Raw genomic sequence first — 22,928 nt, 5'->3', positions numbered from 1 at the left:
TTACTCCTGTTACAGCTGCCATAGCAGATGAGGAGTTGAAAGGACCCACACCACTGTCCTAAGCAGTAGATATAGGCCCTAAGTGCTGGGCACAGTAGGTGCAGCCTTTTTTTTTGCTCCAAAGATTTGTGAGGCATAGGGAAGAAGACATGTATAATTACCGGCTGGCTGGTCATAGATCGAACCTTGGGGATGTAACCCAGTCTTGGGTCGAAAATGACTTTGACCATTCTAGAAGCGAAGTCCAGGCAGGAGGAAGCTACTGAAATGGCCTGCAGATACCCACTATTTTAAGGGAAGTCAAGTCCAATAGAAAGGCCTTCATTAGGGTCAGAAACCTCTCTGACTGACTTCAAGGGCTCCAAAGGGGCCTCTGATAAGCCCTCCTGGACAACAGAGAGGTCCCAGGAGGGGATTTGATTTTCGCAAAAAGGCCTCAGCTACCTGGCATCGCACATAAACCAAGAGACCAAAGGGTTTCTCCTCATGGAGGTCCCAGGAATAGGCGTGTGGTTAGGAAAAATAGCCGAAATTTACATACTTTAAGGGCAGCAGGGTTAATCCTGATGAGAGGCACTTCTGATGAAACACCAGCACTGAACCGTTGGGGCAGTTGACTGGGTCCACATGGCACTGATCACATGATGATGGGAAGAGCCTAGATTTCAGAGCATATCATTTCCTAGTTGAGGGAACACTAGAACCTAATATAGTCTCCACTACTTTGGTTGAGAGAATGGAATTTATGAGCCAGACCCAAAGGTTCCAAATTTCTGGCTGGGGGTGAATAATGGCACCCTTCACCTGTGACAGAAGATCCCTCCAGACAGGAATCTCCGAAGTATTAGATTTAAGAACCAATCATGGGCAGGCCCGTACGGAGCCACTTGCAATAGGTGGACGCAGTCCCAGCATACCCTGGCTAGGACTCCTAGGAGCAGAGCTATTGGGGGAAAGGTGTACAGACGGAGCCTCAGCTATGTCTGCACCATGGCATCCATCCAAAGAGGAGCTGGAGGTGTGAGGGCAAACCATTAGGTACAGTGGGTTGACCTCAGAAGCGAACAGATCCACTTCCACCCTGCCATACCTCTGCAATATGGCTTCAACCACCTGAGGATGGAGGCACCACTCCCTAGGTCTCAGCCCCTGCCTCACTAGGAAGTTTGCTTCCTGGTTTGCATGTCCCAGAATGTAAACTGCTCTCAGAGAGAGCAATTTGGTCTCTGCCCAAAGCAGGATCTGCTGTGGCAGCCTGAAAAGGAGATGTGAATGCCTTGGTAACTGATATGAGTCTATCGTGGTGGTGTCTGTTTAGAGCAACATGGAAGTCATAACTAGTTTTTCATACAAGTTTTTCATAACTGAAGAATACGAAGTCTGTGGCATGTAGCTCTTAGAGCCCTGGATACGTGATTGTAGGGGTGAAAAGCCCAGGTCTTGAGCCAGAACCCTTTGTTTGGGAGAGAGGAAAGTTTCTACTGGAGGAATGTGATTTGTTCCTTGCGCACCACCTTGGGCAGCACACCTTTGAAATGAGGAGGAAGGAGGAAAAAAGGTTTTTGTACCCTTTTTGTATCTAGAACCCACAAAGATATCTGTGGCAGGAGTTTCCATGCTGCCAGATGATCTTAGAGGGTACCATGTTTTCAGCAGTTCTGATTGGTCTGAAACAGCCAGCTGGAAGAATTCCCCTTTCCAATCACAGACTTTTTCTGCTGAGTTCACATGTATTTTCAGTTTAGGGGAAGAATATTCCTATCAGGGTGTTACATTAGCCTTGTGCTGCACTATAGTGCAGTGATAATGGTGCTTTCAAACCATCTCTACGATATTTCAGGACTTTATTTTATGACTATTTAAGGCAACAAGCAAATGTTAAATTATTAGAATAATTCAAATAACAATGCACCGAATGTCTAAATAAATAAAATGCAGAAAAATAGTCTATGAAAATTGTTTTAAAGAAAAGAGTGTTCTTTAATTTTTTCAAGATCATTTAATCATATTTAATTTGACAAATAATTCATATAAGGTAATGGCTCTGTATTAGTGCACTTGTGGGTCTTGAATGTAAGTGAATAGGCAAAACTCTTCCCGCATTGTGAGCACTGATACGGCTTTTCTCCTGTGTGAACACGCTGGTGGACATGAAGGCTACTCTGTTGAGAGAAACTCTTCCCACATTGTGAACAGTGATACGGTTTCTCTCCTGTGTGAATTCGCTGATGTCGCTGAAGATGACTCTGATGATTAAAACACTTCTCGCACTCTGGACAGTAATAGGGTTTTTCTCCTGTGTGAATGCGCTGGTGTCGTTGAAAAGTACTTTGATGAGTGAAGCTCTTCCCGCACTCTGAGCAGTGATGCGGCTTCTCTCCGGTGTGAATGCGCTGATGGAGTTGGAGATTACTTTGTAGAGTAAAACTCTTCCCACACTGTGAGCAGTGAAACGGCTTTTCCCCTGTGTGAACACGCTGATGGACTTGGAGATTACTCTTTTGGGTAAAACGCTTTCCACACTCTGAGCACTGATACGGTTTCTCTCCTGTGTGAATGCGATGGTGTAGTTGGAGATGACTATGATGATTAAAGCTCTTCCCACACTGTGTGCAGTGATACGGCTTCTCTCCAGTATGAGTTCGCTGGTGTTGCTGGAGATCACTCTTTTGAATAAAACTCTTCCCACACTGTAAGCAGCGATACGGCTTTTCTCCTGTGTGAATGCGCTGGTGTTTTCGGAGAGTACATTTTTGATTAAAGCCCTTCCCACACTGTAAGCAGCGATAAGGCTTCTCTCCTGTGTGACTGCACTGATGTACTTTGAGAGCACTCTGATTCGTGAAGCTCCTTCTACACTCTGAGCAGTGGTAAATTTCCCTCTGCATTTCTTTCCGAGAGTTGTTAGAATTAAGAGCATCAGATGAAATTTGCTCATCACTGGTGCTGCTTGTGGGCACCTGAATCTCATATTTAATCTCTCCTGATTTCTGCTGTCTCACATACTCCTTGCAGTGGAAGTTCTGGACATGTTCATTGAAGTCAGTTTGAGCCGTATAGGAAAATGAACACAAGGAGCAGGAGAAGCCTTGCAACGGACTGTTGTTTTCTTTTGGAGCAGTGAAAAAAAAAAAATATTAGAAATGCAACAAAAGTATAAAACTATTGTTAGGAACTCTCACAATGTAAAGGAATACTAAAATTATTTGAGGACTACAAGATAGATTATTATTAGTTATTTATTATTATTATAGATTATTATTAGCACCACTCCACTCCCATTTGTAACAGTGCAGCTAAATTAGCAGCACAAGAAATTCAGTTCCTAGGGGTGCAGTGGGAGTGGAGACAAGGAAAAGAGACAGATGCTCCAGTTCTGTAGCTCCAACAGCTCCATGCATGAACTGGAGCAAGACACTTAAAGATAGCAAATCTAGAGTATTTTAGACACTGCAAGCTAAGCTACCAATCTAAGAATGCAGCAATTCTAGCTAGCAATTCACAGCTGAGAGTCCAAAAGAAAAAGGAACAGATATCCTTAATGTGGTGGTAAATCTTAAAAATAATAGCACTAGGGTTATTGTTACCATTTGTGGAGCACTTTTTGTTCCTGCGGTAGTCACATGTACGGCTGAGATCTTTCGCATGATCCTCATTGTACCACACCAAGAGCTCCTGTTCGGAGTTGATGGGTCGACAAGAGCGGTACAGAATCCCTCCTCGATATTTAATAGCCACAAGATTCTGCTCTTCCTCATCACGAGCGCAATTCACATACCTAAGAGAATCAGGCAAATTGGAGTGTAATTGAAGTTAAAAAAATAAAGTTATAGAAAACAGTGGGAGAATTCAGTGATAGGATTTTGATAAATCTCTTCAACAAATAAGAAACTGTAAGAATAAAGAGCCAACAGCAAGGACTGTCCTCACCTCATCCAGTTAGCACACACTTCTCTCTTGGCATCTATGTATTCCTCACACTGCCCGCTCCTGTATATCTGCAAAAAATAAAATACAGGTTAATTCATGCAAATTGTTCTGTGATCAGTCTAAGCACTTCTGCCTCATTATAACCTATAAATAAAAAAGTCTGTCTGTTCTCATAGCGATGCCACTATCTTCTGGAATACAGCTTCAGGTTTGGGGCAGATGTAAAGAAAAATATTAGCCACCAGCTCAGATGAGTGGACCTTAATTTAAGTGTTGACCTGCATCACTTTAGAGCTGGATTGTACTGCATCAGGAGATAAGGACGATGCACTGGAGCAAATCCATAGAATAGTCCAATCTAGAAGCTGGACTCAAACAATACAAGATGGTCTTGGTCCATGATACAGTAGATAACCCACTTTGTTTGTGTTTATTACACCTGACATGACTCAAAGGCTGCACAGCTTTTTTCACAGCATCCCTTTTTCGTGAAAATGTTATATAATAATAATAAATAAATACATTAATTCATTAATAATCTGATGTGGATGCCAAAAATGTTTTTTTGTTTGTTTGTTTGTTTTTCTTCTTGAAATACGAGGGTGCTTCGTCCTGCTAGCCCCTTAACATTAGCTGCCCCTGGTTCTTGGGCAGTGGTGTTTCAAGGCTCTGGGTTGGATTGGGGTTTCAGTGAAACGATTGGTCATTTTCTTAAAAAAATAACAAGTTCTATACTACCACAACACTGCGTACTACGTAATCACGTCAGAAGGTCACATGAGACAAAGGCAGAACTACAGACCCAGAACTACAGACGTTCGCTTTGTTTACAAAGCGAACGTGCAAAGACCAAGGAAGTGCGAATAAGTCACATGCTCTTTACTAACAAAAAGGTAGGAGGAGAATGTATGGGTGTGTTGATATCCAGGTGCAGAGCGAGCAACCACAGCTTCAATCTCTCAGGATTTTTTAAAGGAAATTTGTGAGCAGTCATTTATTTTTTTATTTATTACTTATTTCCAAGCGGATGTAATCTTTTAGGTTTAAAATGATTTCTACATCCAGGGTACACACACGAACGGACCATTGGCTTCTCATTTACTATGCACCTTTTGTTCTCCTGGGTCAAATTTGACCTGGTCATTTTTGACTGCTTATAAAGAACGAGGTATATATGATCACCATTTTTTTTGTTTCACCTTTTTAGTCAATTTGTTTCCAACACATTAACATATTTTCCACTTATTTTTTGTAATATTTGGTATGATAAACCTCATTTATATAAAAATATACCTCATTTTTGAGTAAAAAAAAGCAGCAATTCTGAATTATTTTCACTATGGTAATGATCAGAGGCACATAATAGATGGAATATCACAGACTGGTATATGTCAATGTTTATTCAGGATATTGTTTTGAAACCATTTCATTTTTTTTAATGGCAGCAAATAGTCACACGTTGTCCTCCTGGGACAAATTGGCCCAGTCTGTTTTGACTGCTTGTAAAGCATAAAGTTTAAAATGATCACATCATTCTGTGTGATCAGCTACACATTTGTGAACATTTTATACCTGTAATATGCCTACATGCCCCATACCAACATGGGGCCACACACACCACTCAAACACATGGCATAATTTCATGTAAATAAACCTTCTTTTACACCTCTTATGGTTCTTCTTCTTTTTATTATACTTAATTTATGAACAATAAACCTCATTTACATGAAATGATGCCATGTTTTTGAGTAAAATAAGCAGAAATTATTAAATATTATTTTGGATAACCTGGTATATGTCAAACATTAGCCAGCATATCTCCAGGTCAAAGCTGACTGATGCAACTGTATTCATAAATGAGAAAGAGCAAACAAATATGATTTGTAAAACACAACATGTATTTTATTTCAGAACAATTTTGAACTTTTTTATAAAAATACAATTAACAGAAACTGCGTGTGCGTGTCTTCATTTGCATGAGCGGCAGGTTACAATGCTGTGGGTTTTGCAAATATGTGCATCGACTTTTTGGCACCTGGTGCTGGTTTTGATGTCATTTGTGAAGGATTGGCACCTCCTCCTTTTGGGTGATGGTTGAGGAGGAGCAGCTGGGTGGAGGGGGGTAGCTGAAGAGGTTGATGCACCCAGCTGGACTTCCATGACCAAGCTAGCAGAGACTAGCGTGCGGGGAAGAACCTGGTGTCCTCTTAGGAGAGGTGTCACAAGTTCGCTTCCAAGTTCCTCAAGAAACAGCCTCCTGTTGTGGCACTTTCCCTTGATTCCAGCTTGGGTCCATCTCTCTCCACAGCACAAAGGAGTTGTATGCACATCAAGCATGTTGTAAAACACCGTCAAGGGCAAACAGGCTGTCATTCGTTTACAACTATAAACACTGGTGACCTGCAACAAAAGTAACAAACAACAAATCAGTCAAAATTAATTTATATTCTTACACAATAATGCAATGCATTGACCTGAATAAATAAATATTATATGAAAAGGTGCAATACCTTGTTGAGGTTGTCGACTCCCCCCTTGTTCTTGTTGTAGTCGAGGATGATCTGGGGCTTTTAGTCCTCTGTGGCAGTATCTGTATAACTGCAGTATCCTGAGTGCTCATGAGAAGCACATTCCTTCTCTTTTTGGGGCAGTAGGAGACAAGAGCACGCGTGTCAGTAAACACAAACTGGGAGGCGAATTTGGCCCCATCTATTCTCACGGTTCCCACCATGGCCAGCTTCCTCCTGAGCAGCTCATAAGTGATGATGTTTCCCCGAAGACCCTCTGTTACCTCGAAAACCACACGCTGGCCCTGATTCTTCTCTGGCTGGCCATCTGCAGGTTTGCCGGTGTACACCTGCATGTTCCAGACATAGCTAGTCTGGGCATCGCAGACTACCCAGATTTTGATTCCATACTTGCCAGGTTTACTTGGCAATATATTGTTTGAATCCACATCGACCTCTGAACGGGACCTCTCCCGCTCTGCCCGCAATATACTGCGTAGGTCGCTTGGAGGAATGGAGGACCAGAGAATATTTCCATCTTTGGATTGGAAAACATTTCCGGAGGCTCCTCTTCAGCACTTGATTCCTCCTCGTCAGTTGGAACAAAATCTTCATCATTTTCAGTGATATTTTCTTTCTCTGACACTTCCTCCTCCTCTTCTGCAGGTTCTGCCTCATCTCTCTCCTCCACCACAGGGTCAAAAATGAGGTCAAGTGCCTGTAATGCAGTGTAGGTCCTTTTCATTTTGCTGTCTCAGAGTGAAATGTGAAATGCCAATGTTTATTGTTATCTTGTTTCATAGCTTTTGTTTTGTCTAGCGGTCCAATGAAATGCAATGCCCAATGCTTTGAACTGTGTTTGACTGTGTGTGTGTGTTAGTCACACCTTCTGACATGATCATGTAATACGCAGCGTCGTGGATGTGCATCCCAGAGCTAGCGCTAGATGAGCTTTTGTGGTTAAAAAGTATACAATTATTTTTCTAAACAAATTACAGATGGTTTGGCTACATAAGCTCATTCTTCCTCGGGTGGGATTGTTTAGAGCTCTTTAAAGCTGCATTTAAACTGCATTTTGGAAGGTCAAACTCGTGGGCACCGTTAAAGTCCACTATATGGAGAAAAGTCCTGAAATGTTTTCCTCAAAAAACATCATTTCTTTACGACTGAAGAAAGAAAGACATGAACATCTTGGATGATGAGGGGGTGAGGAAATTATCTGTAGATGTTCTGGAACTGAACTTCTCTTTTAACCCTCTCTGCTCTAGGGGGTTCTGTCTCATAGCTGCCCCCTGCGCTCCTACCCCAACTCCACTCTGCTGTAATGTATGTGTGGCAATAATAAATGCTTCATGCCCTCAGTTTTTGAAATTGCACAATATAAAGTACAGCTATTTGGTCATTAGTACAAGTGTGAGGTATTCAAAATTTAGTATTTACTGTGCAAAAATCTACAGTAGTTAAACTATCTACAGGTTAGTTTATGAACTGTAGAGTAAGTGAGTCAAGCAAAAATATGCTAAAAATCCAGAGGACATGTCTTAATATTTATAAGAATAACTCACCACCCAGGAATATCTGCTGTTCATAGCTTCCTCTCTGTCTACCAGCACTCCCTGGTAAGGTCCAAAGTGTGCACCTACTGGTACAGTCTCCCCTTTATTAAACACTCCCAGATCTGCGTCAGGAATACCGGACTTCCGGATCTCTAGTCCAGGAGGAAGAGTTTGTCTGGCTCGGTCAGTGACCCCCATGGGAACAGGAGTATCAGGGATGAAGAGTGCTGGACCATGGACCTCACACTTGTTGAAGAAGTGGGATTCGCAAAATTCACAATCTGGATGGAGAGAAAATGTGATGCCAAAATAAATTAGTAAACTGCAGTAAACACAACTTTGTAGTGTTTTAAGCGAGTAAGTATATATTCAAAGAAAGAAAATTCACCCTCCTTTTACACTGACTTTTAGAAACAAACACATAACCTCGGGAGACAACAAAAAAAAACTGTTTTAAATAAAATGTTAGAATTTTTTCCTAAAAAGAGGACCAACATTCAGAAACTAGGTGGGAAAAATTAAGTGGATATGGTAGCTTAGTATTTAAGGTGTTGGACTACTGATTAGAAGGTTGTCAGTTTGAATCCCAGAACCACCAAGCTGCCACTGCTGGACCCCTAAGCAAGGCCCTTAAACCCTCAGTTGCTCAGGTGTATAAATGAGATAAAATATCTACATCACAAAGAGAGGAAAAGGACATCAGCCACAAGCTCAGTGAAAAAAATCGTTGCTGCTCGGCAGTGTGTGAAGGGTTATAAGACTTCCAAATGATATGAAATTCATCATAATACAATTTGAGTTTACCTCACGTTATTACTAAAGGTGGTTTTATATGTGAATTACAGAGTGTACTTACTTTTCCCTTACCTGCTTTCTCAATTTTGGTTTAGATTGTTTTGGGGGGAAAAAGACTACACATTGAAATTCTTTGGGTTTTTTTGTTTCTTCTTTTTTTTGTCACCTGAGGATATTTGATTGTAGAAGTTGGTGAGGAACACACACTTTTTATTTGAAACTTAATAAATTAAACACAGATGGTGTATTTTCTGTGTCCCGTGACTGTAGGTTGTAAATGATTTTTCTCAAAAACAAAAAAAAAAAGTTTCAGATTTCTCAGGGACATCGACCCAGTTAACAAGAAAATCCTAGAGAGAAAAAAAATACACAGGACATTAAGCACTAACATATAATCAAGAAAGGCCTGATGTCTTACAGAGATAGTCTTCATGGTCAGCTTCTTCCTCTTTAACGGTGACTTCAGGTCTGTGTCTGTGATTGTCTCCATGGTTGTAGATGTTCAGGTCCAGCGTCTCCTCTTTCTTCACACAGACCTCTATCTCTCCTGACGTCCCTCCATCTGAAGTCTTAGTTTTCACATATATAACACTTATTCATCAGTATAGTAAAATAAAAACCTCAAACTTCATCATCATGTTATTGTATCCTCACACAAATCCTGAGAGACGTCTTTAAGCTTTACCTGTGAGAAAGCAGGATCAGGAGTCTGAGGCTTTCTGTCTCCTTCTGAACTCATTATAACAGCTCTGAAAAAACATCAACAATCACTACTACTACTACATCCATCCATCGTCTATACCCGCTTTATTCCTAATTAGGGTCACGGGGATCTGCTGGAGCTTATCCCAGCACACATTGGGCGAAAGGCAGGGGTACATCCTGGACAGGTGGCCAGTCCATCACAGGGCTACTACTACTACACTGACTACAATATCTGAAATATTTGTATGAAATATCATACAAAATATCATATCGATGAAACTCAAAATATTAGCATGCTTATACATATTGTTTGACCTTGATTAGTGTAAGCTTTTTGCAAAGCGTCTTGGAACAAGTTAAGGGTATTTAAATACTTTAAACGCAGACCAATTTCACCTAAAGACATCGCTCATTCCGAATTACAAATCTCTCCTCCTTGGATAAATAGTGCACTATATAGAGTGTAGACATCATTGTTTCGTTCCCTATGTAGCACACCTACACAGTGAAGGAGACATCGATATGGAATTCGGCCACACGGCGTCTATTCATCTTACCTCAGTCAGGGTTTTTTTAAGCAAATCGGAGGTTTACTCCTCAGACACAGACATAACGAGCTTTTATTTATTTCTAAATGGATCCAATCTAACTGTAACTCTGTAAAAGTCTGTGAGAAATTATTTTATTCGTACATGATTAGCTCAGCTGGTCAGACTAGAAACCTGCAGCATCTTTTTGTTCCTCGGTGTTTCTTTGCGGTTGTAGAAGCAGCTAATGGGCGCGTTATCGCCACCATCCGGACTGGAGGAGAGTTACAGTTTGGATTAATAGTGTCCTTAACAGTGACCACAAGCCCATCCACCAGATAGAGGGGAAAAAAGCTAAATTTGTTCGCTTTGTTAGTCTACATGAGCTATTTCATGACAAAAACCTGTTTGCTAAAGAAAATAGAAAGCTAGTCTCTCGCTCAAGCCTTGAATTAGAAATCTAAATAATTCCACTCCTTTGATTTTTCATCTATCATATTGAGATGCCATGCATTTGGTCCAAGAGAAAAGCGCACAGTTCAGTAAAATTTAATGGAATTGTGTAAGTTAAATCCAGCACAGTTTTGACTTTGCACAGTAAACACACAGTCACATCACCATCATCAAGACCTGCCCTAGGTTTCTATGTTAGCAAACGACATGAAAGATACCAAAACACAGTTTGAAACTTTCTTTTACTTGAATAAATATATTTTTTTTATACTTTCTCCTCATATTTGGGATTCAGACACACCTACAGTTGTGTACCTACCAGTTTTGGCAGCATACAGCTGACATGATGAACTGACTGAGAAACGATCATACCATCTTGGTGAACTGATTGTTAGTGCAGTTTCCACTGTCCTAGCAGTAGCTAAAACGAATCTTTCAGCACTATATTTCCTACAGAATGTGATATATTTGTACTCAAAGTCATAATCATGTAAAAACTGGTTATTTGTTCTACACTAAATTCCAGGCTTCATTATGAACTTGGTTAGCACTGCAAGCTAACTGTACTTGCTACCAGTACACCATGACATGCCTTCATATCCATCTGCTAACGAGTTAAACACAAATGAAATAACACATTAAAGCCATATGAAAATAAGTTGTTTGATTTACATGATACGTCCTAAGCTTTGTATTAGCTATAAGCCTAGAGTTAAATGTACTAGCAACCAGAAAACACTCTCCAGAGTCACTGATGATTTCTGTGGCTTCCTTCCAGGCTTGAAGCTTCTTTTCTTAAAAACTCTTTATACTCATTTAATGAGAAGTCACATATGACAGGATAAGATGAAAACATTTACATGAATAAAAGAAGTACCACGCATGCTGTACAAGTGGTCAGAGGAATCATATGGGTCAATCAAATGATTTTTTTTTTTTTTTTATGTGAGGTACCTCATTTACATCAAGTTAATAGAGTTCATCACTCGGCACTGGAAATCACGGCTTACACCAAAAATTAACCCTCACCTGACACACTGTAGCTTGCAGGGTCACGCTGCACTGTTAACTATAGCGACAATCATATTGCACTTAAGTTTTCTCTGCAGAATTTTTTGTTAAGGCTTTTTAAAGTCAAGGGTGAACATTAAAACAGGAATAAGAATCAATGCTTTGTCTTCCACGGCAATTCAAAATACAAAAATGTTTACACAGATTATAAAGGAATGATAAATCAAATTTAATTGGATAAATAGTTCAAATAATGTAACGTCTCTGCACTGGTGCACTTGTGGGTCTTGAACGTAAGTGAATAAGTAAACCTCTTCCCACACTGTGAGCAGTGGTATGGCTTCTCTCCGGTGTGAATGCGCTGGTGTAGCTGGAGAGTACTCTGCTGAGAGAAGTTCTTCCCACATTGTAAACAGTGATACGGTTTCTCTCCTGTATGTGTGCGCTGATGTCGTTGGAGATGACTCTGATGATTAAAGCTCTTCTCACACTGCGAGCACCGATACGGCTTCTCTCCGGTGTGAGTGCGTAGATGGCGTTGGAGGTGACTCTGATGAGTGAAGCTCTTCCCGCACTCGGAGCAGTGATACGGCTTCTCTCCGGTGTGAATGCGCTGATGGACATGAAGATGACTCTGTAGAGTAAAACTCTTCCCACAGTGCGAGCAGTGGTACGGCTTCTCCCCTGTGTGAATGCGCTGATGGACATGGAGATTACTCTTCTGGTTGAAACGCTTTCCGCACTCTGAGCAGTGATACGGTTTCTCTCCCGTGTGAATGCGTTGGTGTAGCTGGAGATGGCTCTGATGAGTAAAACTCTTCCCACACTGCGTGCAGTGATACGGCTTCTCTCCGGTGTGAATGCGCTGGTGTTGTCGGAGGTCACTTTTCTGAATAAAACTCTTTTCACATTGCGAGCAGTGATACGGCTTCTCACCTGTGTGAATGCGCTGGTGTTTACGGAGATTGCTCTTTTTATTAAAACTCTTGCCGCACTGTAAGCAGTGATACAGCATCTCTCCAGTTTGACTGCACTGATATGTTTTGGGAGCACTCTGATGAGTAATACCGTTACCACTATCTGAGCAAAGGTTTATTTTCTTCTGCATTTCTTTTTGCAAAGGGCCGTTACTAAGAGCAATAGATGCTTGCTGATTACTGGAGCTGTTCATGGGCATCTGACTCTCTCTGGATTGCCGCTGTTTCAAATCCTCCTCGTAGTGGTAGCTCTGGATGTGTTCGTTGAGGTAAATTTGAGACGTATAATAAAGCGGACAAAACGAGCAGGAGAAAAGTTGAAATGCAGCTTTGTTTACTTCTAGAGCAGAGAAAGAAAAAAAATGAAAAATTTTTAGGAACAAAGAATAAAAATATAACTATCAGTGAGTAAACAAGCACTAAATAAGCCCAATTAACAACATTAACAATAAGCACAAGAAGCACTCAACTGATTTATCACTAGTTTTGTGTTTTGTTAAGGGCCTTGTCTCTATTTGGAGGTAGTACAGCAACACAATCAGGTTACACAGGTATTCCAGCACATCCATATGTACCATCACAAGGAGGTTTGGTGTGTCTCCCAGCACTGCAATGAGGAGATACCGGGAGACAAGCCGATGCACAAGGAGAGCTGGACAGGGCCGTAGAAGGGCTAAAACCCTGCAGCAGGAACAGAATCTGCTCCTTTGAGCAAGGAGGAACTGGAGGAGAACTGCAAGAGCCCTACAAAATGACCTCCAGCAGGCTATTAGTGTCATGTTCTGACTAAACTGTTGGACTCCATGAGGGTCTGACATCCTCTTGTGAGACCTGTGCTCATAGTCCAGCACTGTGCAGCCTAACTGGCATTTGTCAGAATTCATAGGTCCACTGTTTGGGGCAGTGGTAGCTCCCGTGGTTAAGGCTCTGAGTTGTTGCATGGAAAATTGGGGTTCAAGCCCCAGCACTACTATTCTGCCACTGCTGGGCCCCAGCAAGGCTCTTTACCCTCCCTGCTCCTGGGGTGCTGCATCATGGCTGACCCTGCGTATGATTTAAGTGTTCCCTTAGAGCAGGTGACACATGTCAGTCACATTCACATGAATGGCAGGACTCAAGGTTTCCCAGTTGAACATTTCCCAGAGGATCACTGTCTCCGCCAACTTTCCTTCTTCCCATAGTGCATCCTGGTGTCAACTCTTCCCCAGCAAAACCACACACACACACACACACACACACACGATATAAAAGAAAAAAAGAAAAATGTAATTCATCAGACCAGGCCATTCTTCCACCACTTCATGGTCCAGTTCAGAGGCTTATGTGCTCATTACAGATGCTTTCGGTGGTGTACAGGAGTCAGCATGGACACTCTGTGTGTGTGTTCTAACCCCTGTATATCATAGCCAGCATTATATTTTCAGCAATTTGTACTATAGTAGCTCTTATGTGGCATCAGATTCAAACATGATAGTCTTTGCGCCACAGTGAGCACATTGGACAGTCCAGTAAAAAGCCCTATTGTGGTGCATTTGTGCCAAGTTTCCAAGTCACACTAACTGGTCACTCAGAAAAAAGGTAAGCACTCCAGTAATTGCTGTGAACAATGAGGAATCAGGAGAACAGATCTCTCCTAAAATCCAAGTTGAAGGATGTCTGATATCAGAAAACTGGCCACTACCATCTGCCTGGAATAAAAGAATGCCACTTTGGAGGAGGCGTAGACAGAACGCCAAACCAAGGCCAAAAATGAGAAACAAGCTAATGCACTGGACCAGGCCCAGCTGATGTATTACCAGGCTGAATCCAACCATCAGCACCGTACAGCAGGTCCTACTGTGGGCCCAGTGGATCACAATCAAGGAAGAGGAAATGGATGAGGATCATTAAGGAAGTGAGCATGTGCCTCACACAAGTTGAATATTATTCCCATTTCTGCCAGGCTGGTCAAAACAAACAACCATGGCCCTAATTATCAAAGAGATCCATGATAGGATGAGGAGGTCATTCTGACCCCAAACCAAAAAAGCACAGTCTTTTATTAAAGGCACTGTCATGTCTCATCCTGCATCCTCTTGCAATGCAACCTTAAAGTACACAGGTATATTAATTTCATCAATTCATTTCAGGAAGACAGTGACTTGGCAAAATCATAAAGTTTGTTTTAAGCACAAACAACTATCTATAAAATCACTACAGTGGACTTTACCATTTGCAGAGCACTTTTTATTCCAGAGGCTGTCAAACGTATGGCCAAGATCTTTGGCATATTCCTCTTTATACCACACCAATAGCTCTTGTCCTGGGTTAATGGTTCGACAGCAACGGTACAGAATCCCTCCTCGATACTTAAATGCCACGAGATTCTGCTCTCCTTCATTACGAGCACAATTCACATACCTAAGGAAATGACCAAAAGGAAGAAAATGTCAGAGGTCAGAGATACAGAGAACAGTGACAGGTGAAAAGATACTTCCAGCAAATAAAGAACTGTAAAAAGAAATTTCCAGCAACCAGCTCACCGCATCCAGTTAGCATGCATCTCTCTCTTGGCATCAATGTATTTCTCACTCTGACCACTTCGGGATATCTGCAAACAAATGACACATTTAATTGTTATTTGTTAATTTAAACTTTTTTTTCTTTGTTCTGTCTAAGCACTCTAATGTTCATTAAAATTGTGCTTCTAACTTTGGTACCCTCTGTTTCATCCACCTGTCATCAATGAGGTGATTCTGATGAACCCCAAAGATCATCTGTTACTGTAAGATTTTCTTGACACCTCAAGACCACTATGCCCACTGTGAAGCATTCTGGTGGCAGCACCATTACCCTATAAGACGGCTTCTCTTCTCTTTAACAGGTCAAGTTAGTGTGAATCATGAATCGCTTAAAATACTAAACTATTGTGGCACAAAACCTGCAGGATTCTGTTAGAGCCCTGAATATAAAGAAAAGGTTCGTCATACTGCGTGACAGTACAGTGGCCGAAACCAAATTAACAAATCCAAAGGACAATTCAGACAAACCGAAAAAGGTGTAGGTATAGTTTGCGAATGGAATTCTTACCTCTGATTGGATGAGACATCTGTCACTCAGGATGTACAGGAAGTCCAGCAGGCTGCAGCAGTAGAAAGTGGATTGGTGTGTGTATGAACACAGCTCTGCTCTTATAGCGCTCCTTACATCCTTTAATCTGGAATAGTTTTGTCTTCCAAACATTCCTGCTGTGTTTTTAGAGATCGCAAACTAATCTTTATGCCATGATACGCTATCAGTATATCCAAAATCACGCCATATGAACGTCCTTCCTCATAAATTCCATTTCCTTATATACACAGTGCTGTGAAAAGGTTTTTGCCTCCTTCCTGTTTTTTTTTTTGCATATTTGTCACACTTAAAATATTCAGATTATCAGACAAATTTTTAATATTATACAAATATAATACAAGTAAATACAAAATGCAGTTTTTAAATGACTTCATTTATTAAGAGAAAAAAACCTACCTGGCACTATGTAAAAAAGTAATTGCCCCCTAAATCTAATAACTGGTTGTGCCACCCTTTGCAGCAACAACTGCAATCAAGCGTTTGGGATAACTGGCAATGAGTCCTTCACATCGCTGTGGAGGAATTTTAGCCCACTCTTCTTTGCAGAATTATTTTAATAGAGCCACATTGCATTCATGCATGAATAATGAGAACCGTAGTCAAGATTGTTTTCCTTAGAGTTTTTATTCCTCTCTAGGTATGATAAAACAAAGCAAATTATTTATTTATTTTTTCCATGAACCTATTTTTCCATAGAGTTAGAAACATGTCCACTCAGCTGGACACCATGCATTTGACCTTTGAACCAAAGGAATATGTATTTAACAAACCAATAGTAGAAAATAACATTGTGTGAAAACTATGATATAAAAAACTTTGAATGCTGCTGCTGCTAATCTAATGAATTCTTGTCTTTTAACATATTCTAATACTTTTTAAAGCAATACAAAAATGTTGAATCTAGTTAAAAAAAAACAAAAAAAGACAAAAATATTTCCATGGCTCTACAAACACTTTCTCTCAGAAAGCAACATGGAATTACTGCCATTTACAACAGTTTATTTCAGTCTTACTTCAAGGAAATTTGGCATAACATCCAGGGCACATATTATATATATATATATATCTCCCCTCTGATTTACTATCATCCTCTCACATCATCACGCTCTTCTCATCTCCATTCCCCATCTATCTTGTATGAAAACTGGCAAAGCATCCAGGGCACACAGCCACAAGACACTGCATGCAAACATACTTTGTTTTTCGTGTGCATGCAGCATCATGGCATCTTTTTCTTCGGTGAGAAGAGGCCAGTGTTTACCAGGGCCAAACCTGATTTCAGGGGGTGGCCTGGATACTGCTCTCCGTTTCACTGGAGGTGGCGTGCCACTTGGACTTCCTCTTGTGGGTGTCTTGATGGAACCTGCATTTATTAGTGCACAAGCTACAGATGCCTTGAAATGAAGGAGATCCCTCTTTTCCAACCTGGACATTCTGTAAAGGTGCCAGGCATTCACAATAGTCACATCCAAGAAGTGGAAGAACACTCTGATGTACCACCGCTTGTTTTTGTGCCTATGGGGATACATTGCAACACACTGATCCAAGAGATCCACTCCAGCCATATGCTGATTGTACAGCTGAACCGAAAATGGCCTTTGGATGTTGAACATTTTTTTTTCTTTCTTGCTCCATCTCTGGGCTAAATCTGAAGGGGACTGTCGAACTGGAACTAACGAACCAGCGTGTAACAGTGATATTGTCAGCATTGCTGATGACAGAGCAAGCGCCTCTTCCCTCTGTTTTGAGTTGCTGTTCACTCTTCATTTTCAGTTGTGCTCCCTGGAGTCTGTTGATTCTGCATGTTCCAGTGGCGTAGATACCCTGTTGTAGCAATGCCTCAATAAGTGGAATGGTGCAAAAGAATTTGTTAAAAAACACCTTGTGATTCTTTTGCTGTATGTCATTGCAGAGACGCATGACTACGTCTGCAGCCATTCCCATTTCACTGAACTGACCACGCCCTGCTAAGCCCTGATACACTTCAAATCTGTACATGTATCCAGAGGTCCCTGCTCTTACCCACACTTTCACACCCAAGGGTTTTATTTTTTGGGGGATGTACTGTTTGAGAGACAGCTGGCCCTTGAAGGGAATAATCTGTTCATCAATAGATTGAAATTCTTCAGGATCGACTGCTGAACGGAAGGTTTGTTCAAGTGCATTTAACACCGGTCTAATTTTGAACAGCTTGTCAGCATTTCCTGGCTCCTGTGAATAGTTATCAACAAAGTGAAGGTACCTCAGAATCTCCTCAAATCTGTTCACTGGCATAGCATCTGCTATAAAATCAAGATGAAGGCCTGACTGTGATGACCAGTACATTCTTGATCGAGGATATCTGATGTATGACATGACCATATTTATTCCCAGGAAAATTTTCAGTTCTCCTGTTGTCAGGGCCAGATTTTCTTTTCCATGTTGGAGTGCATACAGGTTGGTATGGTGCACAATGTCATCCAACAGATCTTCAGGAAATAGATGAATAAAGAAATCTATTGGCTCTGTTCCCTCAAGATTCACCTTCCACTCCCCTAGAAAATGAGGCAGGTTGCCCTCAAACTGGTTGTCTTTGGTTTTCCAGACATTTCTGATACTTTTCTGTCCCTGAGCCTCGGTCTGGTGGTACATCCTCAGCTCCCTCGACATCTTCAGCAACCTCAGCACCCACAGCTCCTTCAGAGTCCTCAGATCCACTGTCACTACTGCTAGCATTGGCTAATCCTGATCCTCCTCCTGGTTTTTTTGGCAGCCATTCATCATCACTGCCACTGACGTCATCCTCACTTGATATATATGAAATCCTCAGATGTGACTTTATGCGAGCATATTTTTTCTACCTGCAGGGGTTCTATAGAAGGATTTACAAGATATTCCTGGGATGTTCTGCATTTCTGACTTCTTGTTGGCCATCTTGGATTTGAGTTGAAAAAACTGCATTTACCATGACTGGCCAAGAGATGGCATTGTATGGAATGATACACAAGCATCCACTGTATTGGCTTACATGGAAGTATAACAACAAAATCCATGCACATACAAGAGAACAGCTTTTGAATATCTGTCCACTGTAGTGACCACAGCATCTCAATCGGATTTAAGTCCGGACTTTGACTTGGCCACTCCAAAACCTTAATTGTGTTTTTCTTGAGCCATTCAGAGGTGGCCTTGCTGGTGTGTTTGGGATCATTGTCCTGCTGCATAACCCAAGTGCACTTGAGCATGAGGTCACGACTGACAGCCAGACATTCTCCTTCAGGATTATCTGATAGAGTGCAGAATTCATGGTTCAATCAATTATGGCAAGTCGTCCAGGTCCATAAGTGACATTCCATTACACACTGTCGGCGCTAAGTCTCCTGTGTTTTTGTGTTGCCTTTCTTGTATTTATTGTTTTTTGCACTGTCTTGTCTATGCTCTGTTTGCACATAGCTGCACACTTTGCACTTTATGTGGCTTGGACTAAACTTCTGTCCTAGCCCTGTGTTGTTTTTTTTGTTTGAACTTTATGTTGTACGTTTATGTAGCACCAGGTCCTGGAGTAACGTTATTTCATTTCACTATGCACTGCGTCAGCTATATGTGGTTGAAATGACAATAAAGCTTCTTGAATTGAATTGAATTGAAGCTGCAAAGCAGCCCCAGACAATCACATTACCACCACCATGTTGGACTGTTGGTATGATGTTCTTTTTATGAAATGCTGTGTTGGTTTTACACCAGATGTAATGGGATACACACCTTCCATCAGTCCACAGAATACTTGGCAAATGTGAGACGAGCTTTTGTGTTCTTTTTGGTCAGCAATGTTTTTTGCCTTGGAACTCTCCCATGGATGCCGTTTTCGCCCAGTCTCTTTCTTATTGTTGAATCATGAACACTGACCTTAATTGAGGCAAGTGAGGCCTGCAATTCTTTGGATGTTGTTCTTGGATCTTTTATAATGAGTCATCATTGCACTCTTGGAGTAATTTTGGTAGGCTGGCCACTCCTGGGAAGGTTTACCACTGTTCCAAGTTTTCTCCATTTGTGGATAATGGCTCTGACCGTGGTTCGCTGGAGTCCCAAAGCCTTAGAAATGGCTTTATAATCCTTTCCAGACTGATACATGCCAACTATTTTGTTTCTCATCTGTTCTTGAATTTCTTTAGATCATGGCATGATGTGTTGCTCTTTAAGCATGCTTCACTTTGTTAGACAGGTTCTATTTAAGTGATTTCTTGATTCAACAGGTCTGGCAGTAATCAGGCCTGGGTGTGTCTAATGAAATTTAAAACTCAGCTTTCTAAAATGATGTGGTTAATCACAGTTCTTTCATGAATTAACAGGAGGGGGCAATTCATTTTTAACATAGGGCCAGGCAGGTTTGGACAGCTTTTTTTCCCCTTATAGAATGAAATCATCAATCAAAAACCTTTTCACAGCACTATATGTATGTATGTATGTATATTATATATATATATATATATATATATATATATATATATATATATATATATATATATATATATATATATATATATATATATATATATATGTCTGTTATTTTCTTTAAAGGATTGAAACTTGCACATCCGGAAAAAAAATAGCTTAATGTGAAAGGAGAACTCCACACATGTACAAGAAATAAAGTTAGATGCACAATCCTACTTCCTGTATATCCTGAGTGACAAATGTCTCGTCCAATCAGAGTTAAGAATTTCAATCACAAACTATACCTACCTTTTCCGCTTTGTCTGATTTGTCCTTGTGTTTTCGTATTTGTTATTTTGTTTTGCACTTCTCGGTCACCGTATGACAGTCACTCGTAAAACAAAGCCAAAGGAATGACTTCTAAAGAAGAAGATCAAGGTTTTGAAATGACCCTGTCAAAACCCAGACCTATATCCAGTAGAAAACCTGTGGAGTGACTTGAAGAAGGCTGTTTGAAAGCTCTTGGGCATTTTATGCAAGGAAGAATGGAATTGCTGTATCAAGATGTGCTAATTAGACTGATTGCTTAATTAAGGGGTGTGAACACTTATGCATAACTGTTTTTTTTTTTCTTAAAATATATATATTTTTTTTTACTGAAAATTTGTTGAGTCACTCCATCACATTAAATGAAAGAAAAGGTCTGACATGATTTATTATGGTTTAAATTTTTTTACATCACTAAAACATGGCAGTTTAATAGGTGTGTGTAGACATTTTGATATCCACTGCAACTCATATTGAAATACTGTTCCAGCTGTTATTCAAAATACGTGAAGTTTGGATGGTCTGTTTATATAATATTATCATCACTGGATGGGGACTTAATTTTGCACAAAGGCTGTGTAATGTTAGAATACATAAACCTAATCTAAATCAACATTTCAGCTCCTTCCTCAGGATAGGATTTAGACCCCAGTGTTTTCAGTAATGTACTGAACTCAACCCAAAACAACAAACCTTTTAATATTTAGAATACATTAATTAAAAAAAAAACAAAAACAACTCACCACCCAGGAGTATCTGCTGCTCTTAGATTCCTCTCTGTCTACCAGCTCTCCTTGGTAGGGTCCAAAGTGTGCACCTACTGAAACAGTCTCCCCTTTATTAAACACTCCCAGATCTGCGTCAGGAATACCGGACTTCCGGATCTCTAGTCCAGGAGGAAGAGTTTGTCTGGCTCGGTCAGTGACCCCCATGGGAACAGGAGTATCAGGGATGAAGAGTGCTGGACCATGGACCTCACACTTGTTAAAGAAGTGGGATTTGCAAAATTCACAATCTGGATGGAGAGAAAACATAATGGAAGAAAAAAATTCCCAGAATGATTTTCATCCCCCAGATAATCCAAATTTCTCAGGCATATCAATAATTATATACTTAAATTACATGTTAAAAGAGTTCCTTATAGACACTTGCTTTTATCATGTCTTTGTGGCCATTTTACACCAGTAATAAGCTTAATAAGCATGCACTTTCCTGACTCATTACTTTACAAAATTTCAGATCTGTGGTCCAGTCCCCGTCAGGTCCACAGGCTAATAAACTGTTACTTTTGATCAGCTGAATTAATATAATATAATATATAATCAACACCATTCAGAGAGGTTACACCACAATTATACATCACCCCACTGGACATTTAGTCCACTAGATAGTATGCAGGGCAGAATAATCAGAGTGTCACTGAACTCCAGAGGAGCTCTGATGTCTTACAGAGGTAGTCTTCACTATCAGCTTCTTCTTCTTTAATGGAGATCACTTCGGGTATGTTGTCGAAATCGTCTCCATGCTGGTAGACGTTTGGCTCCTGCGTCTCCTCTTGCTTCACTCGGAGCTCCATCCCTCTACCTGAAGTCTCCTTTTTCACATCCTCACACAGCTCCTCATTTTAAAACAATCAGGTTACAAGTGATTAAGGGGGACAGGCTGCAGACTGGGAGCAAACCATAAAAGACATTGTATTCTCACACAAATCCTTAAGCTTTACCTGTGAGAAAGCAGGATCGGGAGCCTGAGGCTTACTGTCTCCTGCTGAACTCATTATAACAGCTCTGAAAAGAGATCAACAATCACTACTACTGCTACTACTACTACTACAATAATAGGTGTAAATGATAAATTATTAACTTCATTTATTATCTAAATAAACAGGACATGAGAGAAAAATGTAAAGACGTTGCCACACGTATGTTTATCCCCGTGATCATAGTGAGCCAAATACTTTAAACATACAAATTAACAGGTTAGAAATAAAACAATACAACACCTCGCCAAGGCCGGATAAGACAAAAAAATCCCTCCTGGTGGGATAAGTAGTGCACTACATAGGCTGCACTCGTTATTATGTCATTCCTTACGTAGTGCACTACAACAGTACAGTGGAGATCTATTTGAGACTCGGCCACACAGCGCTTCTGTTTACCTTACCTTAGGATTTAAAGCAGGACGGCGTTTTAAATCCTCAACCACAGACACACTGATGAGCTTTGATTTCTAATTGGATCAAATCTAAAACTCTGCCACAATTAGGTTAATGCAGAACTGATTAGCTCGGGCAAATAGATCAGCTTTTTCAGGCTTAGAAACCTGCAGCGTCTTTTTCTTTCCTCAGTGTTTCCTGGCGGTTGGTGAAGCAGCTATTGGGCGCGTTACCGCCACCGTCTGTCCTGGAGGTTAGCCACAGGTCAGAGGAAGACGGTCAGTTAAGAGTGTGAATATTAAGAGTAATTTTGAGCAAAAACATCTGAGCGCTTGTGGCAGTGGAATTTGTATTTGTAGAAAATAGTCCAATGTGTGCACCCAAAGAAAAAGAAGAACCTGAAGAAGAAGGAGAAGAACCTGTTGCATTTGTTGCAGTGAACACTGATTATATTGCAGTGC

General features: G+C 40.7%; 2 protein-coding genes across 3 annotated transcripts; both read right to left on the bottom strand.

Annotated features, from left to right (window-relative positions):
- Positions 1-1,186: 1,186 nt before the first annotated feature.
- On the bottom strand, positions 1,187-22,664 carry LOC131354239 (zinc finger protein 431-like). Its single transcript, XM_058391634.1, has 8 exons — positions 22,476-22,664; positions 22,036-22,099; positions 21,762-21,930; positions 21,056-21,327; positions 14,984-15,051; positions 14,671-14,861; positions 11,745-12,801; positions 1,187-2,880 (listed from the first exon to the last, which is right to left on the bottom strand). Exons 2-8 carry the CDS (start codon positions 22,087-22,089, stop codon positions 2,010-2,012), a joined length of 2,682 nt encoding a protein of 893 aa, XP_058247617.1. The 5' UTR covers positions 22,090-22,099; positions 22,476-22,664; the 3' UTR covers positions 1,187-2,009.
- On the bottom strand, positions 3,185-11,713 carry LOC131354234 (histone-lysine N-methyltransferase PRDM7-like). Of its 2 annotated transcripts, none has more exons than XM_058391624.1 (6): positions 10,051-11,713; positions 9,474-9,537; positions 9,207-9,357; positions 8,003-8,274; positions 3,931-3,998; positions 3,185-3,778 (listed from the first exon to the last, which is right to left on the bottom strand). In XM_058391624.1, exons 2-6 carry the CDS (start codon positions 9,525-9,527, stop codon positions 3,463-3,465), a joined length of 861 nt encoding a protein of 286 aa, XP_058247607.1. In that variant the 5' UTR covers positions 9,528-9,537; positions 10,051-11,713; the 3' UTR covers positions 3,185-3,462. The 2 variants fall into 2 exon arrangements, 1 of the variants encoding a protein (XP_058247607.1); XR_009204722.1 differs by lacking the exons at positions 3,185-3,778; positions 3,931-3,998 and adding exons at positions 5,857-6,330; positions 6,441-7,155.
- Positions 22,665-22,928: the final 264 nt, after the last annotated feature.

The sequence above is a fragment of the Hemibagrus wyckioides genome, linkage group LG06 (genome assembly GCF_019097595.1).
Source record: "Hemibagrus wyckioides isolate EC202008001 linkage group LG06, SWU_Hwy_1.0, whole genome shotgun sequence".
Classification (NCBI taxonomy): domain Eukaryota; kingdom Metazoa; phylum Chordata; class Actinopteri; order Siluriformes; family Bagridae; genus Hemibagrus; species Hemibagrus wyckioides.
This window is presented reverse-complemented; position numbering and strand designations above follow the sequence as displayed.

What these genes read in the sequence shown, in the direction of transcription:
- LOC131354234 (XM_058391624.1), bottom strand. Translation starts at nt 9,527, where the DNA reads ATGAGTTCAGAAGGAGACAGAAAGCCTCAGACTCCTGATCCTGCTTTC. An exon ending in ACAGCAGATATTCCTGGGTG is followed by an intron (nt 3,999 to 8,002) that starts GTGAGTTATTCT and finishes TATTTTTTGCAG; the next exon opens with ATATACAGGAGCGGGCAGTG. An exon ending in GTGTGTGCTAACTGGATGAG is followed by an intron (nt 3,779 to 3,930) that starts GTGAGGACAGTC and finishes TGATTCTCTTAG; the next exon opens with GTATGTGAATTGCGCTCGTG.
- LOC131354239 (XM_058391634.1), bottom strand. Translation starts at nt 22,089, where the DNA reads ATGAGTTCAGCAGGAGACAGTAAGCCTCAGGCTCCCGATCCTGCTTTC. An exon ending in CCGATCCTGCTTTCTCACAG is followed by an intron (nt 21,931 to 22,035) that starts GTAAAGCTTAAG and finishes TTTTAAAATGAG; the next exon opens with GAGCTGTGTGAGGATGTGAA. An exon ending in AAGTGCACCAGTGCAGAGAC is followed by an intron (nt 2,881 to 11,744) that starts GTTACATTATTT and finishes AGAAATGCAGAG; the next exon opens with GGAAATTTACCACTGCTCAG.